The 22,963-nt window shown below is 37.8% G+C and overlaps 1 protein-coding gene across 1 annotated transcript in view; it reads right to left on the reverse strand.

Moving 5' to 3' along the window:
* Positions 1–1,760: 1,760 nt before the first annotated feature.
* Positions 1,761–22,963, reverse strand: part of TSPAN14 (tetraspanin 14) — a 43,983-nt gene continuing 22,780 nt past the window's right edge. Inside the window, exons 3-9 of the mRNA XM_054205589.1 lie at positions 18,913–18,963; positions 13,589–13,735; positions 12,625–12,795; positions 9,781–9,906; positions 8,065–8,109; positions 7,446–7,565; positions 1,761–5,550 (exon numbers count right to left, since the gene is read on the reverse strand). Coding sequence (XP_054061564.1) covers positions 5,479–5,550; positions 7,446–7,565; positions 8,065–8,109; positions 9,781–9,906; positions 12,625–12,795; positions 13,589–13,735; positions 18,913–18,963 — 732 coding nt within the window. The 3' untranslated portion in view covers positions 1,761–5,478. The remainder of the gene's footprint in view (positions 5,551–7,445; positions 7,566–8,064; positions 8,110–9,780; positions 9,907–12,624; positions 12,796–13,588; positions 13,736–18,912; positions 18,964–22,963) is intronic.

The raw sequence follows: 22,963 nt of genomic DNA on the forward strand, positions 1-22,963 counted from the left end.
CAATGCAAAGGGTCCAACCGTTCACATGTTAAATCCACCAAAACTGTACCTTTAAACCAACTCCCCCTTCAACTTCCAATTTAAAGCTCATCTCTGAGTTTTTACCTCCTAGTGTCACCAGCTATATTCCTAAGTATCTGAGGTCAGTCAGAAACTTAGGAATTTCAGAGTTGCAGGTATTGTGATCTGGAATGAGACTCAGTAGAAGTAAAATTTACATGAAACTGCAAAGTCCATACAATGCTTGGACAAGAAACAAATTAAAGCTAGTTAGAATTACAAGTGGGCACGCATGAATATTTGGAAACAGCAGCTGGTATTTCCTTAATTTATCTCTGGTAAGAGAGCCTAGGTTTAACTTTAGATAATGAAAAACTGTAGTAAACCAAATGTTTCTGAACATTTCTGCAGAAACCTTTCATATTTAAAAATGGTCACTTGATAAAAAAGGTAAGAACAGGACCTATTGCACAACTTGTTCTTATGGGAACTTTTTGAAGCAGTTGTATGTCACAGAGTCACACTGTCAAGACCCAGGAGATCAAATTGTTAAACCCTGTAGTGGTAGATACCGAAGAGCTAGGGACCAATGACTTTTTTAGCCAGCAGTTGGAAAAGTATTGACCTTTAAAAAAATGGTTATAAAGCACAAAATATTAAAGTCAACAAGGCATCCTGTTCTCAAACAATTTGAGTATAACTGGATTATGTCTGCAAACAAACGTTACAACTTTCTTCCTGCAAAAGCCTTCCCACCTGCAAAACATGTTAGCAGTATTTAGCCCACTATATTTGACACCAAATATCACTTTCAGGAGTACTCTTGAGAAAGGGCATTTCATAAAACTACCCAAACAAGTCACTTGGTGAGTAACATACAAGCAGGTTTTGACCACAGAGTAGGAAAAAAAGAAAAATCAAGAGCTGAACCACATACTGTTTTCTCTAGCTTAAAGCACGCAGTGATATGGGCATCCCACACATTTCCAATGTCAAAATGAGAAAAGAAATTGCTTCAGACAATCGTAACTTCAGAATAAGATCTGCAGTTGTACCTAAACCAGGCATTAGTATAAGATACATCAGGATCTATTGTAAGTTCTATATATACACACACCAAATAGCTACGTTCAAGTTAAGTCACTCTTACCAGAAATCATCCAACCTTAACATTCTACATTATCTAATTCCAGATACTGCACGATTTTAATATAGCCACTATTGGTTAAATGTTTCTCTGACCTTATTAAAATTAAAATCAGGTTTTAACGCATTAAAGAAATGTTAAAATGGTCAAAGCAGCAGACACAAACCTATTTCTGCAAGCCTTATCTTCAAATCTGGAAGTTACTTCCCTTCTGCACTTTGCAGTAGTTTCAGGAACCTTGCTTGGACACAACAAACCATAGACTGTGCAAATCACAAGACAACTGCGGATAGTGGCAGTCAAAGTGCAAACAGCAGTTTTAACTTTTTGGGTGTCCAGAGACTTAGTGATTTCTCTACACCATTCTGCAGCTCTTCACTTGTTCACAGCTTTCCATTAACAATGGAGGGAAAAGCAACAGTGCTATCTATTATTCAGCAGCCCAGACTGAAAAAAAAATAATCAAGAATTAGTTTCAGCAAAATATACACACGAACACCAGTGGACTTTTACCATTTTTGTAGTTATCCACAAATTCCAGTCTCAGTAGCCAGTCTAAACCTTAGAGAGGGAAATACTAGCGACTAGAAGCAACAAATCTTAGAAATCAAACTCCAGGAATACAAAACATTAAATTTTATTTAATCAAATTTAAGGCTTGAGAAAAAAAAAATATACTGAAAGTCATTCAGAAAAAGCCATCGCAGAAGAGACAGAACCTCCCCTTCCACTGGCTAAACAATGTTCAAGCTGCATGATAACTCACAGCAGCAGGGGGAAGGAAGAGGAAAGGATGAAATGGGGAGACAAAAAACAAGGCAATTCTACTTATAAGCCAATTACCACATCAACCTCAATGGACTGAAGGTACGAGTCTATCCACATGGCACTGTATGAAGGTCACCAAAACTAAAGACCCCTTGGGAAGAAATATTCAGGTTTTCAGGAGGCAACCAAAGCTCCTTTGGTCACTGCACTTTTTTCAGTGCTTATATTCATACTCCTTTTCATGTACAGGGAAACTGTGTCCAAACGCAGGTATATTAATAGAAACAAAAGGGCAGTTGCACTGTCAACCATACTGACAAATAAATACATTGCTTCACAGAAATAAATTGCGCTTGTTTCTGCAAAATAAAAGTGATCACACTGAAAAGTTTCTTTCTCTCAGTCTAGTTATTCAAGTCTGATCTCGTATTTGACATCTTCATTAAAAACTTTATTTCCATTGTAGTGTTTGTGGAGTTGTTCCAAATGCAACCACTGAAATCTCAACATCAACAATTTATCAAACCTCTCTGTGAGATCATTGAATTGCTTCTCCTTCAAGGCTTTAGAAGCAGGCTCACACCCAACTGCTTTTGCTGACGAGACCTTTTTTAAACCATAACCTAAATCTTTAGCCATGAAGTCACTGCAGTTCCACAGAGAAGATGCTAAATATAACTACAGTAGAAAGTGGTAAGGAAGTTTTCCCATTCCAAGTCTGAAATTACACTATTCATGCGTACCACCAATGGGGGTGCACTTCAGAACGTCTAGGGGTAAAGCAGCCTAGAGCCCCAGGGTTTTAAAAATGATACTGAATAAGCACAGAGAAGTTTATCCACAGTGAAAACAAATCACTCCATGAATTTATAGATCCTGAACTTGCTCTCTTGAATTCAGTTCCAAATAACTGGAGCATTGATACAAAGCTGGTGTTAATACGGCCAAAGCCAGTAAGAACAAACTGTGGAAAGACAGCACTTCAATTAAATTCTGTTTTGCATACAAAAAGTACTTCAAAAGGAAACCAAGTATTCATTTGTCTGCAGGCAACTTGGCAAGATTTGCAGACACTGGAATCCAGATCCATGACAATGGCTCTTGTCGGCAGCTAATTTCAGTGCATGAACTCCACAGATATCTTTGACACCTTGATGATGTTCAACAACTGCTGAAATGACTTCCCAGCATCAGGAGATTTCTGTGTCAAAAAGTGGCAAAGGGAAACATACTCCCTAGATGCAATTTTCAATGCAATGTTTTACAAATAAAAAGTTACAAATAGAAAGCATCCTTCTCCAATTTTACATACATCAGATTATTACAGATAACCTTAACAGAGTAAGTTGGTCAATGAGGTGTTGTAGTTTCAAGCACCAGAATTTAAAGCCAAGATTGCTGGACACTGCTTTGCTGCTTGCAAAGTAGCAGTAACAGCAGTGAATTTTTGGCTGCTCCTAATGGACTAGATTCAACAAAATAAGTAATACAGGCCCCAAATTCAAGGTTCCACAAAAGAAATGCCTCTTGCTCTCTGCTCAATGATCTCCTGTTACTGTTTCCGTGTTGTACATCAAAGCTAAAAAAAAAAAATTAAAAAAAGAATCACTGCACTTCTCATGATTTTACTTTCACGTTTCTCAGATGAGTAATAGCAGGCTGTTTTCTGCTACTGTAAGGAAATCAGGCATCCTTAGACAAGCTTCCTTTTCCTGTTGTGTCTCAATCACTGGCCAGAAAAAGAACTATGAAAGCTGAACTGAAGTAGATGAGAAGTACAGCATTGTCTGTGAAGTGCTTCACAGATTAAAAGCTAGAAGGCCGACTGTACAATCAATACAGACACAAAGATTCCTGCTGTTGATCAGCTTTTGCCAGTGAAATGTTTGTTAATACATGCATAATAGAAAAAGCGACATCAGAGCGCTATTTAAAATTTTGGCTTCCTAAGAAAGCCATATACTTTGGAAATACAAGTATTAAATCCTTCAGGCAGACTACATGTAGTAAAATATCATTATAAAAATATATACTTTTCTAAAATTTACACTATGTTAGGCACTGTAAATAAACCTGCTCTCCCTGAAAAAACTGGTGTCACTGGAAGCAGTAAACAATGTTAGTTATATGGCCCACAGTAAAATTGACAACTACAGCTATTTCCAAGAACTTTTTAGTCACATACTTCTATCTTAAAGCTAAAGATACTATGACAAAGTCTTTCAGAAAAGACTTTAGAGAAGAACTAAAGATCCATCTATTGAACTCCCAAGAAGGGAGGACAGGAAGAAGCGAGTTTAGTTTTCTTCCAATAAAAATAATAATAATAAAAAAAATTACTTCAGCAGGAGCAGTTCAGTTTGATGCAGAAAACTGCAGTGAAGAAATTCTGGTTCACCATATTGTGAGCGGCATTTGAACCATGTATTAGAATACAAGCAGAACTGATGATTCAATAGCTTTACAGAAGGTTTAAAAAGTCAACAACTCTAATCTTTCATTAAATGCGCATTTCCTCATTCAAAAAACAAGTTACAGGAGGGATCAATACTGAATTTAAATGTTTTTCATCAGTCTTGATATTAGCAGTTAGGACTTGTGAAGATCAACATAGCAGTTGAGAGAAACTAGAGGAAAGGCAAAAACCTTCAACAGCTAGCGTAGCGTGCTTGCTACCTACTGAAACACGCTGCATTTTGGAATTTCTGCAGACAGCACTTCTTAAAGACATTACTGATCAATAAAAAGCTAAGCATTTTTAAAGAGTTTTTTTTCTTCTATAAATAAAGAATATTTACATTTTTTCAGACAGGAAACAGCACCAGGGATTCACACCCCCTTGCCCAAAATGGAGATTTCTAACATATAATGCTACAGATAGTCGGATTTTTCCCCTCTTGAGAAAAGGCTCGTGTTTTTAAAATGGCATGGGTTACTGAAGCTCTGATGCTTAGCACAAGTTGCTGCTCTTGAGACATCTACGTTATTCCCAGTCAAACAGAAATATCCCTACTTCTGCACAACTGAAAAGCAATTAAAGAACTAGACAATCTGTGACTGTTTTCTTTCCAATTTCCAACACCATGATGATTACGGTTGCTGGGTATCTTGCCAAAAAATGACTGCATGAGTCTACATGTAGAGATTAAAATGATTTCAAGATTCTGAAGAAATCAGCACACCTTCTGAAAAGATTATGTTTTGAATTGATGACAGCTGGGAGTGAAAACAGAACAATCTTCATGGTAATCCTTCAAGGAAAGATTTTACAGCAGTTTCATGTCTCCTTGCTACAATCTTTACAATCTGTTCTGCCAATGTCTTGAGAAATTCCATTTCTTCCTCAGAGATCAATGCTGGTGCACTGAGTTGTCTCATTAAAAAAAAAGTAGACAGATGTGTATTTGGAGATCTTTTGTATCGGCTTCTAACAAAAAGCATGAGTGGGGTAAAATCCACATAAGGCTTTTAATAACAGGAGTATTTCATGGTGCATTTCTTCCACCTTGGTGTCCAACCAATAACTGTAAAATATACTTTTTGCAACACGTCTGCTTTTATGTTCAGAAGGCAATACCTGCCTTGACAGCTTCAATATCAGAAATCAATGTCCTGGCTAGGAAAATCCCAAAAATCTAAAAAGACAAAAAAACAAACCATTTGTGAGATTAAACACTTGTAATGTACCAGTCTACAAGAAGTTTTTAAAAATTAGAGCCTATTACCATTAATCATTATTGCAGAATGAGAACCTACTTCTTATGTGTTCCTATTACACTGTATTGATGTCAGTGCAGCTACTCTTGTGAATAAACATATGCACTCATAAAGTGTTTGCAGGTTCAGATATCATTTCATAGCCAGGATCATCCATCAAAGCATGGCTATTACTAAAAAGTAACAAAGGCAAAATCTTAGAGGAAATAAAATTCATGAGAAAAAGATGTTTTCATGTAACACTTCAGGAGCATCCAAAATAATAAGCTTCTAGATGCCCTAGAGCTGGAAGAAGTCCACTTAGCCAAGCTTACTTGAGTCTTATAACACTTACACTTACCTACTGCTAAAGTTACAAGTCAGGCATTTTCATTCATTCCACAACTTTGGATAATCCAGTCAATTTTCTGATCAAGTTTTTTAAATACATTCAGAGTGTACAGTTACCTGTACTAAAATGAAAATCTTGTCACAAACAGTAGTGAGAAGAATCCCAGATTATTCTGAGACATTTAAATTTTAAATTTTAACATTCAGTCAAGTTCTTGGGAAAATCTTTCTTTACAAATTGAAGATAAATTCCTAACTCAGCACGTTTCCTGAAACATTCTTAGAAAAACGACGAAAGATTAGGGTGAAGTTTTAGAAGAGCCAAAAGGTTTTTAGATGTAGACAGAATACGTCTAACTCTCAGTCCCACCATGGAATAGTTTAACGCACAACAGACCTAATTTGAAAATACAAGTGATCGTGAAAGTAGTTTCAGAGAGACTCAAAACACGAATAAGAACAACACCACCAAGTTACTGTCAGTCACCACACTGCCAAAAGATTATCTTGAATACCTTCCTAACTGAAGGTGGTGTTCTCAGGATAGTATCTCTCAAAGCCACGGAAGCACTATCAGTAGATGGTGATAAAACACCAAAAACCAAGCAACAGAGGGCAGTATTGCCATGGCTGGGAAGAGGTATTTTGCCAGCACTCTATGCTCAACTATTTTCAGTCAAATGGAAAACACATTCTGTAGCAGATTTACAAGTCTGTTATTTCCCACTGAAGTGAAGCAGTATCATAGCAAAGAAATTTTGGTAAGTGTAAACAACTGCCACAACGAAAGCAGGATCCACCTTGAAAGAAGTAATCTTTTATGTTTTACTGAGAATTTTGGTTCTTTTTCTTTGATGTATCAAGCATCAACAGGGTACTAAAAGAAGTCACAGCAAGTCCTTCACCTGTGTCTGCTAATACCACGTTTGCAACTTATTCACCAATTTCCCTCCTCAACTTTTTTTTTGAGCAGTAGGCTACACGTCACTTACAGACAGCTGAATGTTAATTTTAGCATGAAGGACAGAACTGTATTTTAGTGATTTTACATTTGTGAGAGAAGGCTGTAGTTCAGACCTACCAAGTAGATGACCAGATCTTCACTCCCTCATGGCGTATTGAAATGTAGAAATATATTATTGTATCAATTATATAAAATGATCATATATTAGCATATTGCTATATTAATATATAATAATATACATCACAATCATCATATATGGTATGTATTATAATTGTATTTTTATAATGACCTTCACTACTTTGAGGAACATAATTTCAACAGAGTAAAATTATTCTATCTCAGATATTCTCACTCTGTCCCCCACCCCTGTAATTTTTTCCCATACTAGTCTTATAATTAAAAAAATGCAGTGTCAAAATATTTACTGTACCCCTCTCTCCATAAAGTCTTTTACCTTCAGCAGGTCTGTATCTGCAAACTTGAAACTTTTTTCAAAGTAGCATAACAAAAACAACTAACCTGGAGCAGTGAGATAGCGATGAAGACACCTGCAACAATGTAGATATTTCGGGGTAACCAAGCTTCAAGAGCAAGGATACATCCTTTGACAAAAATCTGATTCTCCCATTCGCTCTTGCTCTGAATGTAAAGAGGAAGAATAAGAATATTACTTTCCGCTCAAGTTTATTATAAGATCAGTCAATCACATGATACAGCTAAACTAATGATTTGTCACTTATGAAGTAATGTTTTTAACCAGGCTCCAGAAATACATACATGCCCAGATTAAAGCAAGGAATGTCGGACAATGATGTTAGTATCTTCCTGCAATTCCTGCTATTAGAATACTTTAGAATTAGCAGATAGAAGCATTCAGAGTCAGACTATTAGAACTAATAACTGAAATGCACCTCCTACCCTTTTTTGAAGCACACCTTTCCTTTTACCTGTTCCGTCACTTGTTTTCTCCACCCTCCCACAGTACAAGTCTACTTTAAACAAAGGAAAATCTCTACTTGTGGTAGGATGTAGCACAGTCAATTAGTTCTCACAATTTTAAGCTGACATATCTATCAGCAATTCCACAATTTTGCCTATGCAGGCACAGAACGAGACAGACAAGATCCCAGAACCTTACCTTCTTTCTGACATCATAGCCACACTGTGTATTCACAACTTTTTGCTGCAAAGCAAAAGAGATTTAAAATAAATCAATTGAATTCTACTAATTTCTGATCACAGGAAGTTTTTCTGTCTTTTAGATTCACAGACAAACCAGGACTGCCTGAACCAACCTTTTTAAGAAGCATTTTTAGTGAAAATGAGCAAAGCACTACCAGAACACAAGAAAACTAATGACAAAGCAGAGGTGTATACTAGCAGGAAAACATCCTCCACCGGAAATCCCAGCTTCTTTTATCGCTTGGATTTTAACTAGCAAGGACTTTTAAACATGAAGTGTAGCAACTGTACTGCCAGCATACAGGTAGGACATCTGCATTTCCAAGATCGGTTTCACATTAGCTATTTCACAGAACACCGTCATTGTTACCTCAGTGTTGAGGTATCAGGCTCATTTATTTACACCTGCTGTACAGGAGAAATATGCCTTACAACTCCATCATTTCAAGTGGTACACAGCTTGCTATCCCAATCAGTTAAAACAAGTAACAGCTGCAAGCTGCTCGAGCCCCCTCAGTCAATAGTTCCAACTCTCACGCACAACCCAGCTCCAAGATATACCTAGTCTCAAAGACAAAACACTCCAGTTGCAGATTCAAGTAGGAAGACCATAAACACCTTCCAGATCACAACCCCACATAAGCCAATGACAGTATTTATCTCCAAAGATACAAAGACATTCCTTTTAAGACATTTTTTGTTTTCTCTGTATGAGACTTATGAAAACATGTATCACACAATTATAGCTTAATTTACACAATGCACAGTGAGTTATATTGAAATATTAGGAGTAGAATCTCATATTAAAAAGATTTAAACATACTTACATCTCCTAAATACAGCACCAGCAACAGAAAAAGTTGCAGTACAGGAATAGTACTGCTCCAAATTAAAGGAGAAAATAATTACTGGGGAATCTGAACATGGAGTATTTCCCTGACAGTTTTTTCTTGCCTGATTTCCGAGACAATCAAAAGCCTTAGTATAACCTACCAAGGGCTATCTGCTCTGCACAAGGATTGCTGGACTGATTTTGAGCTGTAACTATTCCCACTAATACTATAAAGCATGTTACTTCCTACCTCCATATTTTGGCTTCCACTGAAAGGGTCATATTCCTAAAGTTTAATGAACAGATTCAACCAATAAGCACCTAAATCTTGCCAAAAACAAAGAACCAACTCAAATACTTTAAACTGAGTTTGTGCACGAGCACTTCAGTTGCCGATAAACAATCAGCAAATGGAGTTACTTCTACCTGTCTGGCAGAGGGGTGGTGTAACATGAATTCTAACTGGGGCAATCACACTGCTTAGACAGTGCTCTCGGGTCCTTACAAGCTAGATAAGAGGCCAGAAACTCAATGAAACAATGTATTGGGAATAAAAAAAAAAAATTAAAAAAAATATCAGCTACCAATACTTGCAGACTCAAGCCATACAACAATAGCTTGAATTCCTGGTGACAAATTTTCAGCTGTATAATAGGTTGCCATATTTGCACTCTAAAAAGGACGGAAAAGAAACATGAAAAGAGTTTGTCTGTGCAACAGTAATTTTTGATTATTTAGAAGACCTTTTAAAACCCCAGTCATCACACGATATTCAGGAAGTACTTCCTTTCATAACTCTCCAACAATATCAGAACAATACAAAGCCAGGAAACAACTTACTGCAGGATCAGGTATACAACAGGAAAAAGGAACGCCGCACTTCTCACGACTTTTGCTTTCACTGCTGCAGTTAAAGTATATGTTAAAATCCCAGTCATCTGGACCTTGGGCACCACAGCAATGGTTCTGCAACAGATATACAAATGCTTAGCATGTGGAGGTATTTTAGAGACAACTGAACAAGTTCTCTGGAATGATATTTGTTCATCATCTTCCCTTTCTCTAAGGCTGTGCAGAATCAATGGCAACATCACAGTAAAAATATGAGTAGTCAACACTGTGGCTCTATGAAATCAAAGCAATACATTGGGCACACTGCTCCTGGAAACAGGTGTCAGCATGACAAGCAAAATCATAAAAATTACCACTTTAGGTGTAATTGCCAGATGTAATCAAGGTACGTCCATGAATGGTGTGACAAAATAGCTTATACAAATGCTTTGTACCCCATTATTTCCAAGTCAACCAAAACCAGAAAAACTATAAAAAGCGTTCCTTCGAATTTGTGACTCCATCCTTAAAATCTTCATGAATCAACAGGTTTTCTTCTCCTTTACTGTAAAAAGTGGATCCAAACATTTGTGAATGTACTTCCTTTATTTTAAATGAGAAGGCTTTCATATCCAAATGAATTAACTGGTAAAGTCTCACTAGCTCAAAGGTCTGTTGACTCTAGAAGTGTTTCATGTAAGTTTCTTTACCTAAACAGTGTATTGTAATTACCACAACTGCAGGTTGGGGAAATCCCAACATTTCAAGGAATGTTCAATTCCTGGGACTAATGAAAGCTAGTTTCTGATTGTTATGTTTTGCAGTTTACTGGCCTAGATATTTAAATGAGCAAACCTTTCTCTATAATTTGAGTACTTGAAATGTTATACCGTTGTACAGATCTTCCTGGTACCTCATGAAGTTCCATCCTCTTAGGATATCTCTACCATCTCTCCTCCGCCCACTGCCTGTCTTCACAAACCTTGTAAACCTAACTGTCTGTGAGACCACCATAACTTGAAGTCAGTAAATGGATTCAGAAGTTAAGTGGTGACAGACTGGATGTGAACAGAAAGCAGAATTGTTTACACAGTTTTCACAGGAAACATGACTGAAGAGTTGAACAGAATGGTCAGAACAGAAGACACACCAGGAAAAAAAAAAATGATTTAAAGTCACTAATACATTTACCATGAAAAAAGTAAGAGGTTCATTTTTGTTTTTCAAGTCCCTCCTCCCTCACATCTACACCTTTGTAATAAGCCATACCACCACTAACACGCTAATCTACCTTAGGTAAGGTACTACTTAGAGTATGAGATCACTTACACGCCTGAAAGTTCTATAATTAGCCAGAGCAAGGAGCTGCCTACAAAAAGCTCTCTGGGTCCGAAGGCACACGCTGAGAACAGAGCAAGTCAGCCAAAGGAGCATGGCTCTTTAGAAGATGGGCATCAGTGAGGCATTTGAACACACTACTGCACCTTGTTATCCAACCCTTGCAGAACTACACCTGCTACTCAACATTGAATACTTCCCTCCTTCCTCAGTACTTTCAGGTATGAATCAACGACAGACAGATTCAGAGATTTTTCAGGTCTTTCCTTTTTCAGGTTTATTAGCTTGTTAATCTGTCCAGTGAACTCCTTTTAGTAAGCTCATCCTTTAATTTTCATTGAAAAGTATTTAACTGGAGTTCAACTGTAAATCAGCTTAGCGTATTAGCCTGTCTGACTGCACTGAAACTAGATGAACAGAAAGAGCAACAACAGAGTAGACAACACTGAGACAATCACTGGTGGTGATGGCCAGGAGGAGCCCTACCTTACAAAAAGGTTCCCTATAGCACCCAAAGCTAAAGCAAAAACAGCGCTGAAATCCACCCAGGTAACTTAAGAGGATGCTTCCATAACAACGGATACAAGAGTGAATGAACAGGATAGCTAAGCTTGCTGGAAATATACAGTTGACCAAACTGGTATCCGCTCTAGAATGCGCTTTGCTATCAAACTGAGTTGTGAGTACTGATTTCTAAACATGATCTTCTAGAAGATGGAAGACAGACAAAAAAAACCTTCTTTCCTAAGGGGGGGGGGGAGGGGCAATATACATAAAGGAGACAACCATTTTACCTCTTCATGAAGTATGCACCTATGTACTCTGTTTCTCACCGTATAGATTTTTAAACCACCGTCTTGGTGAAAGAAGAATCACCCTCACTGGTTGTTTTCTGGGCATGATTACAGAAGCAGCTGATGGAGTGAAAGCCACCAGGCCCTTACTAGCACAGGCCTTGTCCTCTCCTGGTGTACGTCACTGTCTTCTGGGCACTGAAGATTTTAGGACCACAGGAGTGTAAAATTTCAACCTTCCTTGACAACTGCCTGACTAGAGACTAGCCTTTCCCAGTTAAAAATCCTCTTTTGCTTCAAGATGAAGCACATCTCAGAAGATAAGAGGCCCTGTACTGCTTCCCCGTACAAGACTACACTGCCTCCTAAAATAAGAGTGCAGACTACCAGCTCCATTGCACAATTTTTTCAGGATAAAGACTTTTTTTGTCACTCACTTCTCACTTAAAATGGTGCAACACTGACCAGAACCTAGAAACAAGTCAAGAAGGTCAAAAGGCAGATGGATGCTTGTCAGAGCTTCCACATTTGCAGTTAGAACAGCACTGCATCCCAGAATATCCTGCCTCCCTGATGCTTTCAATGCAGAAAGAACAAAACAGCACACCTGTAACATGGCACCATTACTACAGAATGTTGTAAATCTGTAATAAAAAGGAAAACCTCCAAATCAACTTATTGTCCTAGAACACATACAAGAAGTGACAGGATATGAACTTACAATTTTCTGTAGCGAATCAATGAGGTTCTGGAGGTCAATATCATCTCGGTAGGATTTAATGTTATTCTCAAAGAATTCCTTGACCCTGTCCCTCACCCAGTCCTGGAACAGGAAAGCCAGAACTGCAGCTGCCAGCTCCAGCAGGAATATAAACATAATTGCTCCACAGAACTGTAAAAAAAGTTCCAAATTAGAAAACATCCATTCATTTTGAATGCATCCCTACTCCAACTCCACCAGAAATGGACACAGAGAATAGGCTAAAATTCTCATTCAGTACAGACAGTGCGAGAACACAGCTTGTTAAATAAGAATACAATGTAAAGAAACTCCCAAGAGGTAGGGTTATCTTTTTGGTTTGGTCACCTGGACTCCAAAGTAAAATGAGCACCATACTACAGTCTTTATGCACAGCAGTGAAAATATTAATAAATGAGAATCTGCAAAACTGGGCTAAAGTAGTCTTGATGTTACTTCTTGGATTGTTTCCAGTTTTAGAATGCTTTGTCCAGCTTAACGGTTTTCAGATCTAATGCAAAGAAGAAGCCTCAGTATAAAACCAACCGTTTAAGAGGTTGCACATCAGCCACCAAAGTCCAAGTTTTGCTTAAATTTTTAAAGGATTTTGTTCTTCTAAGTCACTATACCATCTCCTGCAGTAATTCTTGACTCATATGTTCCAGAACATACACAATGTTAGATTCTGGCGTACATACTATAACAACATCACTGTATAGCAGAATGCACGAAGAAGGGAAGAAACATCTTCCAGAAAGAGGAAGAAATACATAGGTTTGAACCTATACTGCTTTTAATGTCATTACTCAGAGGCTTGTCATAAGTTTACCATATATACCGTAACAAACCAAATTCTGTAAGTTATCTGGGTTTGCTATTAGTTCTTTACCCATCATTCCCAGCTTTCACACACATAATAATCCACTCATATAATGATATTACTTACAAACTTCAGTAGGCAGATGTTTTCTCTCAGTGCTCCTACACAACCAGCAAATCCCAAAGTAAACATCACTATTCCCACCACTAAGACAAGCACCACTGGGTCCAGACCATGAAGACCAGTCACCTTTGTCAGATCAGATAACACACCCTGAAAGAGAAAAAACAGGAAAACAGAAAAAGGTGACCACTATAAGCATATTTTTCATTTAACATTCCTTCTGGATGCCCATGATTTCCACATGATGTCAAATGAATTGGTTGCAAACCCCTGAGCTTGCCAACAGCAACCCACATGGAAAAGTCTTGTAAAATGGTTATTGACAATACCTATTCTCTTCACCCTAGCAGAGGAAGTATTAATGCAAAGTTATAGCTATTAATTTTTCTAATAAGTAAATCCAGCGCAGTCAACTTCTCAGATTACATTCTCCTAGGTCTATTTGCCAAACAATCTTCCACAAGATGGTGCCAAAAGCTTAATACTATCACTGAATCTTCATTTAGCTTCAAGGCAAAAGAATTAATGCTTTATATTAATTTGAAATACATTAATCAAAGGCACTCCAATTTTAAAGTCTTTTAAAAAATTAAGAAAATAATTTTTCCAATCCTAATGTTTAGGTGGCAGAAAGGAAGAGATATTCTAACTACAAAGCAGGTTATGGGTGACATTATAAGAGCGGGGAACAAAATCTTGGTTTGGTTTTCAAGGCAAGCAGATTTTTCCTCTCAACATTTTAGTTATACCCTTTCTAGTCCTGAATAGTCTTCGAAATGCTCCTCCAAAATCTTGCAAAAACACAGAAATATACTCTAAATATTCCCCTTTCACCACACATAAAATTCTTACACCAAAAGAAGTTATCTATTCCCTATAAGATATTTGCAGTTTGCCTAATTTAGCAGCAATATTTTCTTTTTTATTAACTACCCAGAGAAACCACTTGTCTTGATAACAATCTTACTGATTAAGCCTGTCTGCCCAGATCTTAGGACAGAATTTCTAAGTCTATGTAAATGTAATGCTAACACAGTGAAGCCCTTATTTCTAGATTAGGTTTTAAAGAAACTAAGTTTATATATCAGCTGCCATTAAAATTCCATCAAATTCTTCTTCTCATGTAATGTGCAAGAACAAGATGCAACATACAGAAGACAGAAGGGAAAAACAGCTGAAACTCTTAAAGTTAACGAGAACAATCTGTATGGACACCCCTGCAGCCTTGCAACAGTCTCTGAATGTTCATCATACACTCATCAGCAATATGTAGGCATTTTAATAAGGAAATACTTTCCCGTTAAAACAGAGAAATAACAAAAAATCAACACAGTACAATGTCCCATAATTGTATGTTTACTGTCTTTTGGTTTTTTCTTTATAAAGTATATTCTCAAGCTAACTACATTTAGCATAAGAGAAAGATATCAGAGAGACTTGTAAAGTAATTCACATAAGCAGTCTATTCCTGTCAAGGGAATGTAAATGGCCATCTTGCTACTCAGGTATTTGTGCTAGAATTAAGTGCAAAGAATATACATCCTAAGAGAATACCTTGGAAAAATCCATATCACTTCGTTATTTAAGTGCTCCCTTAACAAAAATGTCTTCAAAATACAGCATTAGAAGAAAAAGTGCACATGGAGAAACATCATCAGCTGATGAAAAGACACTGATTAACAGTACTATAGTGATACACAGGAGTTCACCTTCTTTCATAATGTGTTCCATAACAGATCTTGTTAGAGTTGTTAATTTGGCAACAGCAAGACAATAGAGTTGTTTTTACCAAAATTGGCTGGAGGCATGAAAAGAAAAAAAAAATAATTGAACTGTAGAATTCAGAATTGCCTTGCAATAGTTGGTGACTAACAGTTGAAATAGCCTATTAAAAAGTGGTCTTGGGAAGCAATGACTTTTCTACTTAGTGTCACCAATGATACATTTCCGTTCTTACAAACTGTAAGACCTCACAGCTAACTATCAAACTTGGTCTACTGGATTAATTATGGTAGTTTCACCTAATCAAACCTCGGCTCAGACCTCACAATCAACGAAGCCAAGATTAGCTAGGCTAATTCAGTCTTTGTAGAACCCATACACTATGAAAGTAAACATTGTGTGACCAGGATGTTGAAACTTTCACAACTGTTTCCAGCCATCTCCTTCCCACACCCAAACTCAAGCTTTTTTTTTTTCCAGACAACCTCACTTGCTCAAGCAACATCTTTTGGAAGAAAACTTCCTCTGATCAAAGCATGTTATGAAGAAGAGTTGGCAGGAACTGGGCTCAGATGTTGCTGGTTCACAACGGTTTCTTCACATTCACATTTGAAGTTTACAACATTCTCTTTCGAAAACAAGGTTGTGGGGTTTTTTTGCCTAACAAAAGACGCTAAGTGAAAAATCCTGAAGTAAGTAAACAAGAGAATTAATTCAAGGGACTATCTCTTTCCACCTTACTCATCTCTCTAAGGATGCTTCTGCCTGTGCCATCTGCAGGATGATAAAAACTCTTTGAAGCACAGTTGCCCTTTACAACAGCACCTAGATTTCCTACAGGTATACAGAAATGAAGTCTGATAACTGAAGTCAGTGTCAAAAATCCAAGAATAAAACTCAGCCTTTAAGTTTTCCTTTCAGTCTCTTAGAACAGGGATTCAAGAATTCAACTGTACATGCTTAACTTGCTTTCCATTTTCTTTTAATGTTTGTAAGCATTATGCCATCTCAAGTGAAGTGGGTTGGCAACAGAGGGCAAACATGGATTGTCTTTAAAAACAAAAAAATCTCTAATACAGCTCAGTAACAAATGCCAACCCAGTTACTGTTTTGAGATACGCTAGTACAGCAACTACAAAATACACCTGACAAGGACAGAGTTGACTTCTTATAACGAAGTTCTGTAAACTGGATGTTGATTGTCACAATATCACAGTGCCACTAATTATAACATGAGTTACATGCATCTACCTTTAGGCAGTTTACCATACCTCTGTGTATAAACATAAAGAAAGATCAGCGGATTAAAGAATAAGTACACTTAATCATAGAATAAGTTAAGATTGGAAGAGACGTGTCTGACACAAAGCACCCCAAACTGGACATAATACTCCAGAGGCAGCCTCAAGTGTGATTAATATTGTTGGAAGAAGCCCCTCCCTCAACCACTGGCCACATCAGTGCTAATATAGCCCAGCATGCTGTTGGCCTTGACATGAAGGCACACCTGATAGTCAACTTCCTGATCAACAGAAGCTCAAGGATTTTCCTCACAAAGCTGCTTTCTAGGCAGTCAACCCCCAGCTAATACTGACGCATGAGGTTACTGCATCTCAGGCACAGGATTTTGCATCTGCTTTTTTTTTTTTTTTAAATAAACTTTCATAAGGTTCCTGTCAAACGATTTCTCCATGCTCTTGACATGCCTCTAAATAACAGTCTTGCTTTGAAGTAGAATGACTGCTCCCTCTCATTTGTTACTCATCATGGACTTGCTGGAATGAAGTTAGGCTGACTAGCCTTTAGTTTCCCAGATCTTCCTTTGTGTCCTTCTCAAAATGGTTTTAACAATTAAAAAAATGTTTTCCTGATGAGAGGGCTCAGTGTTATTCACCTTGCTTCTATTAACAGTTTATTCACTTTCTCTTATTGATTTTTGCAGTATATCTTGGGTCACATATATTAACATCTATCCAGTTTTTATTGAAAAGACTTTATATTTTTTTTTGCAATTTAACTTTTATATGACTGTTCAGAATATAAGATAATAAGGATAGGCCAATTAGATACACCAGTTAAAGAGACTGGATTTGACTCAAACAGGGAATGCAAATCAGGATGGGTAACATTTTTACATTAAGTATTTTCAACATTTCTCACAAACCAGCGTTCTCACTTTGATATATTATCAGCTAAAAGACATACAGGATTTACAGCCAGAAAAAAAAGACTGCTGAGGAATCAATCTGAAGTGTAGTCCTAGTGGAAAAAGACAAAAAAAAAAAATAGAGAAGTTAAAGGGACCCAATGTACTTCGTTTTGCACTAAGAGACAGGATGTTCAAAACTCTTCCACCACCTGCAGTTTATCTTTGGGTTTATGGCTGCAGCACAGCTTCTGGAATATTTTTCCTCTTACTTCCCATCTATTGTTCACCAAGATGTTTATCTGTAAACAGACAGATCCATACAAGCACTATGGCTGAAGAATGGCACTAGTATTAAAGACTGCCCACATAGCACAGAACAACAGACATGAAAAACAATGTACAGCTTTCAGGAGCCATTCAGAAGTTCAAAACCACAGGAAAAGCTTTGAAGCACTTATTTGCAAGACAGGACAGAAAGCAGAAATAGTTCAGGCAAAATTTAAGAAATCAAGACAGAGTCTGGTTTTGCCTTTTAGTAAATTCAGTGTACCATAAAGTCCATTTGGCAAATGGTGGTTACAAGTCAGTCATTTCCAACCACACAGATTGTACGTCCTTCTTTACAGAAGCTAATGTCTGAACATGACAGAATACAAATTCAAGTCAAGTTTAACACCCTCCCAAAGGGCTGGAAAGAAAGTCCTTTTATAACAACAGAATAGGAGGTAAATGCATTTGTGTGTGGTACTTGTCACTTTTTCCTACTGCTTGCTGTAATATTGAAGCCATGCTTTTACATTCATAACAAGGGGGTGAACCATTCATTTCTATACCTATACCATCTCTTCTCTTGTAAGAGGTGAACTCTGTAGGTACACGCCTGCACAGACTTCCTCTGACTGAGGAAGTTATTCAGCTGAAAGAAACCATTGCCAAAACCAGCTAGATCACGTTCCCCAATTTTGTTCCTCTACATGGAGACACAATAACTTAAGCAAATCCATGTGGAATAAAGTGGAAGACAACAGATGGCCTGAAGACTAAAATACTTCAGAAAGATGATCCCAAAGATGCACGGGTTTGGGGTTTTTTTTAAATATAAAAAGAGATATCTCTTATTTTCCTCCCAAATGCTTCTTGTTTTTAATAAAAAGAGGTGGGTAGATAAGTGTATTTTAGAAAACATGCTTTCAAAAGAGAACCAGTTCATAAAGATTAAATTCTCCCTAGCATCCTGCTTTCACAAGTTCAAAAAAGGTCTAAACATCAAGGGCCACAGCTTAACACCTGATCAGGGATGAGAATGCAACTCCGACTGAACTCAGTTTAGATCATTTGAACATGGTCCTGGGGTCAGATACTACATTTAACCTTTGCTGCTTCCTGAGGAAGTAGTTTTACTGGAGCAGAAGAGGCAGTCACCAAACAAAGTAAGATCAGACATTTCTACCCTTACCTTTTCACTCCATGCCCACAGACCAGCCGCAAGGAAGGCCACCCCAGCTAGCTAAAACAAAGAGAAAAAAAGTATATTAGATGTACTAATCAAAAAATTCTCAAATGCTTAGCCAGTAGCACTCTTGCTCAAGTAAAACCAATATTGTCTGGGATCTCAGACAATAGTAATAGGACATTCCTCCCCATGAGTCAATCTCTTGCAAAAAGGACTTACAGCACTTTTATTCCATAGCATTCTTGCATTTTATTAACTACTTTTAAAAAGTACTTCTATTTGATTATTCATGATTACTCAAGAAGCACACAGTACTAAATTAATAATTCCACATAGTAGCACGCAAGTGGGAGTTATCTTTGTCACAATGACTTGCTCTAAACCTTCTGCCTGCACATTAATGAAGATTTCAGAATATTTAATGCATTTTGAGGTTACTCCCTATTTAGCCACTTCATAGTACCACCCCCAGACAGTAGCCATGCTTGACTCTTCATAACTTCTCAGTGTCAAGGCTCATTATATTAGCCTCTTCTCTAATTAGATACAGCTTGTCTTCTGAAGCCTTACCTTGTTTTAAGCCCTTTTGATTTAAGCTGATGTAATGTTCCACCCACTTAGCTTCAATAAGCAACAAATCTAATTGACAACGTACAAACCCTACACTAATTCATATCACGGAATCTTTCAGAGTTGGAAGGGACCTCTAGAGATCATCTAGTCCAACTCCCCTGCTAAAGCAGGATTGCCTGGAGCATGTTACTCAGGACTGTATCCAGGCGGGTCTCAAAAGTCTCCAGAGAAGGCGATTCCACAACCTCCCTGGGCAGCCTGTTCCAGTGCTCTGTCACCCTCATCGTAAAGAAGTTTTTTCTCATATTTGTTCAGAACTTCCTATGTTCCAGCTTGTGCCTGTTACCCCTCATCTTGTTACTGGGAACCACTGAAAAGAGTCTGACTCCATCCGCCTTAAACCCACCCTTTAGATACTTGTAAACGTTAATAAGGTCTCCCCTCAGCCTTCTCTTCTCCAGGCTAAAGAGTCCCAGCTCTCTCAGCCTTTCCTATGTTTTTATAATAAATATTTCTGAATTATATTCATCCATATAAAGGAAGAGATCCTTGTTCTAGTCTTTTATTGCCTTTCTCCATTCTCAGGCAGTTTGCATTTTCAATAATCAAACTAAAATGACCTCTCTACAAACTGAGGGCATCTCGCCCTCACTACCTAAAATGGTATTCTACCCTGCTATGTCCATGTACCCTTAAAAAGACATTGAGGTGCTGGAGCATGTCCAAAGAGCAACGAAGCTGGTGAAGTGTCTAGAGCACAAGTCCTGTGAGGAACGGCTGAGGGAACTGGGGTTGTTTAGCCTGGAGAAAAGGAGGCCAAGGGGAGACCTTATCGCTCTCTACAGCTACCTGAAAGGAGGCTGTAGAGAGGTGGGTGTTGGTCTCTTCTTACAAGTAACAGGCAATAGAGGACAAGAGGAAATGGCCTCAAGTTGCATCAGGGGAGGTTTAGATTGGGTATTATGAAAAATGTCTTCACCAAAAGGGTTGTCAAGCACTGGAGTAGACTGCCCAGGGAAGTGGTTGAGTCACCATCCCTGGAGGTATTTAAAAAAATGCATAGATGTGGCACTTAGGGGCATGGTTTAGTGGCGGACTTGGCAGTGCCAGGTTTATGTTTGGACTCCATGATCTTAAAAGGTCTTTTCCAACCTAAATGCTTCTATGATTCCATATAAACGACTTAGGTTGCTTTCCCCCTAAGCCTTATACACATTGACTAGTAAATTCCAACCACTAAAAATATGCCTTGAACAAGGGGCCCTTTCCTGTAGGAAATGCAGCACCTCCCATGAACTAAACAGTCATTACAGGCAATTCCCCACACCGCAGGCAAGAAGCAAAAACAGGACCCTCTTACAGTCACACAAGAAAATATACATGTAGATTTTCAGTACTGCTGGGTTCACTGCCTGCTGACCCTAAACTGCACTTGAGACAAATGAAGTTGTTCTGGGTTTACTCTGCTGGGGGGAAGTAGGGGAAAGGAAAGCCAAAAAGGGCTGCAAGTGTCATTCATATAATTTTGTAAAAATCACTCAAGTGATGTTATACACTTCTGTCTAGGCATGAAGTATTATATGCCATATTTTAGGGCTTAAGCCCACAGATTAACCAGCGAAATCCACTACTAATACATGGAAAGAGTTACAACTAGGCAAAGCAGTGCTAAATAAGTTACATTTCCAGATGTTGTTTAATACGCAACACCACAATGACTACGCATCTCAGACTCTGAATACGCTAAGTACATTTAAAGTGATGATTTGGATCAAAGCACAACTTAAAAAAAATACTATTAAAAACCACACGGATATAAACAGAATATTGACCCAGACTACCCTTAAATGTTAACTCAGTGTTTTTTCAGATGAAAAAGCAAAATAGAAAAAAAAATAATCAATAACCAAACTTGCATGTCATTAAATTACACAGTGCATGCAATTGATGCATCCTTCACCCTTTCTCATTCCAAACACTTCAGGAATGCTGGGAGACAGGTGAAGACATCTGGTATAATTTGCAGTAATCAGGGTAAATTACACAGTAGACACAGCTGGATCTTTGGGCAATTTTTCTAAAGAAATGAAGAAAAAAAAAAAAGGAAAACACACATCTTCTTACACTCTATATACAAACTAATGTTAGTGTAACATTAATACTGTGCAATTGAATATACAAATAGGGTGTCCTCTTCAGACTGGCTGCCTTTCATTATAATTACCATCTAAAATTGTAATAGATTCCTGATTAAGTCGATTTTTCACACTAGTATGCTTCATTTTCACCTCTGAACACGAACATTGGTCTCATGTTTTTATAAAGTATTGTAAGAAAGGCAGGTATTGTTTTTGAAACTGAGAAAAGCAGAGTTTCTGAAGCTGAGAAACTGAGTTTCCATCAGAGGTGACAGGATAAGGGAATGACTAAGACAAAGAGGCTCCAGCAAAGGCTTGTAGAACATATCTTATCACACAGACAAAAGGACAAACCGATTCATACCAGATTAGTGTCTAGAAGGGTAGTCAAACATTTAACCACAGCTAATGACATCGAGAAATTTTACCAAAAAGGAAAGAAATAAACTAGTCAGATAATCCCTTTTGGTGTAGCATAAGGAGAAGTAAACAGAGGCAAGACATCCGGGAAGGATTTTAGGCGTTCTGGACAGACTGTGAACCCTGGAGTACCTAAGCAAAGGGAAACAGGGGAGGCAAAATTCAGCCGGGATTAGGAAATAAATAGGTGTGCTTCAAGAACCAAGAGTGTGCCTACTTGCTAGGTCACCTGTTCTTGCAAGAATGTTTAAATAAAATGTGCTTCGTATCGTTCACTGCCTGAGCCATTGTTATTGGATAAGGAGCATTTCTCACAGTGTTCAGTTTCACAAAACTACACTGTTTTTGAAAAGTTATTTCTACGCACACCTATGCAAACTACCTACCAGTAAAACAGTTTATCACCAGAAAAATAAACTTAAGTCTCATAGAATCAACATGGATAAATCTAAAACTTAAATTCAGCTAACACACAAGTGATTCATAATTCTCACTAGAAGCAGCCAAACCACACACACACATTAGGTTTCTTTAGCAAAAAAAAAAAAGTGAAGTATGATGTACTTGAAGAAACAAAGCGATCAGCCACTGCATTTACAGACACAATTACCAAGACAACCAGTTTGCAAGGAAGTACAATGACAGCTATTTAACTGAATGAGATTTCTTTGCCTTACATACCATTTGCAAGATACTTCAAAGTATCTCACGGAAAACTATTGTAAAACACACCATAGTGATAAAACCACCTCAAAAGTTAGCATGACTGAGCATACCCAATACAGAGTTCTAAAGAGAATCAGCACCAGGAAAATATCCCCTCTCTTTATCACTCTTGCACAGAGGCATTCAAGTGAGGCAGACCAGGGAACTGATCCAGCCTGAATTGAAAGAAAGGTTTTAACCTTCACCAGCTCACTGAA

This window comes from Rissa tridactyla, chromosome 6 (assembly GCF_028500815.1).
Source record: "Rissa tridactyla isolate bRisTri1 chromosome 6, bRisTri1.patW.cur.20221130, whole genome shotgun sequence".
NCBI lineage: Eukaryota > Metazoa > Chordata > Aves > Charadriiformes > Laridae > Rissa > Rissa tridactyla.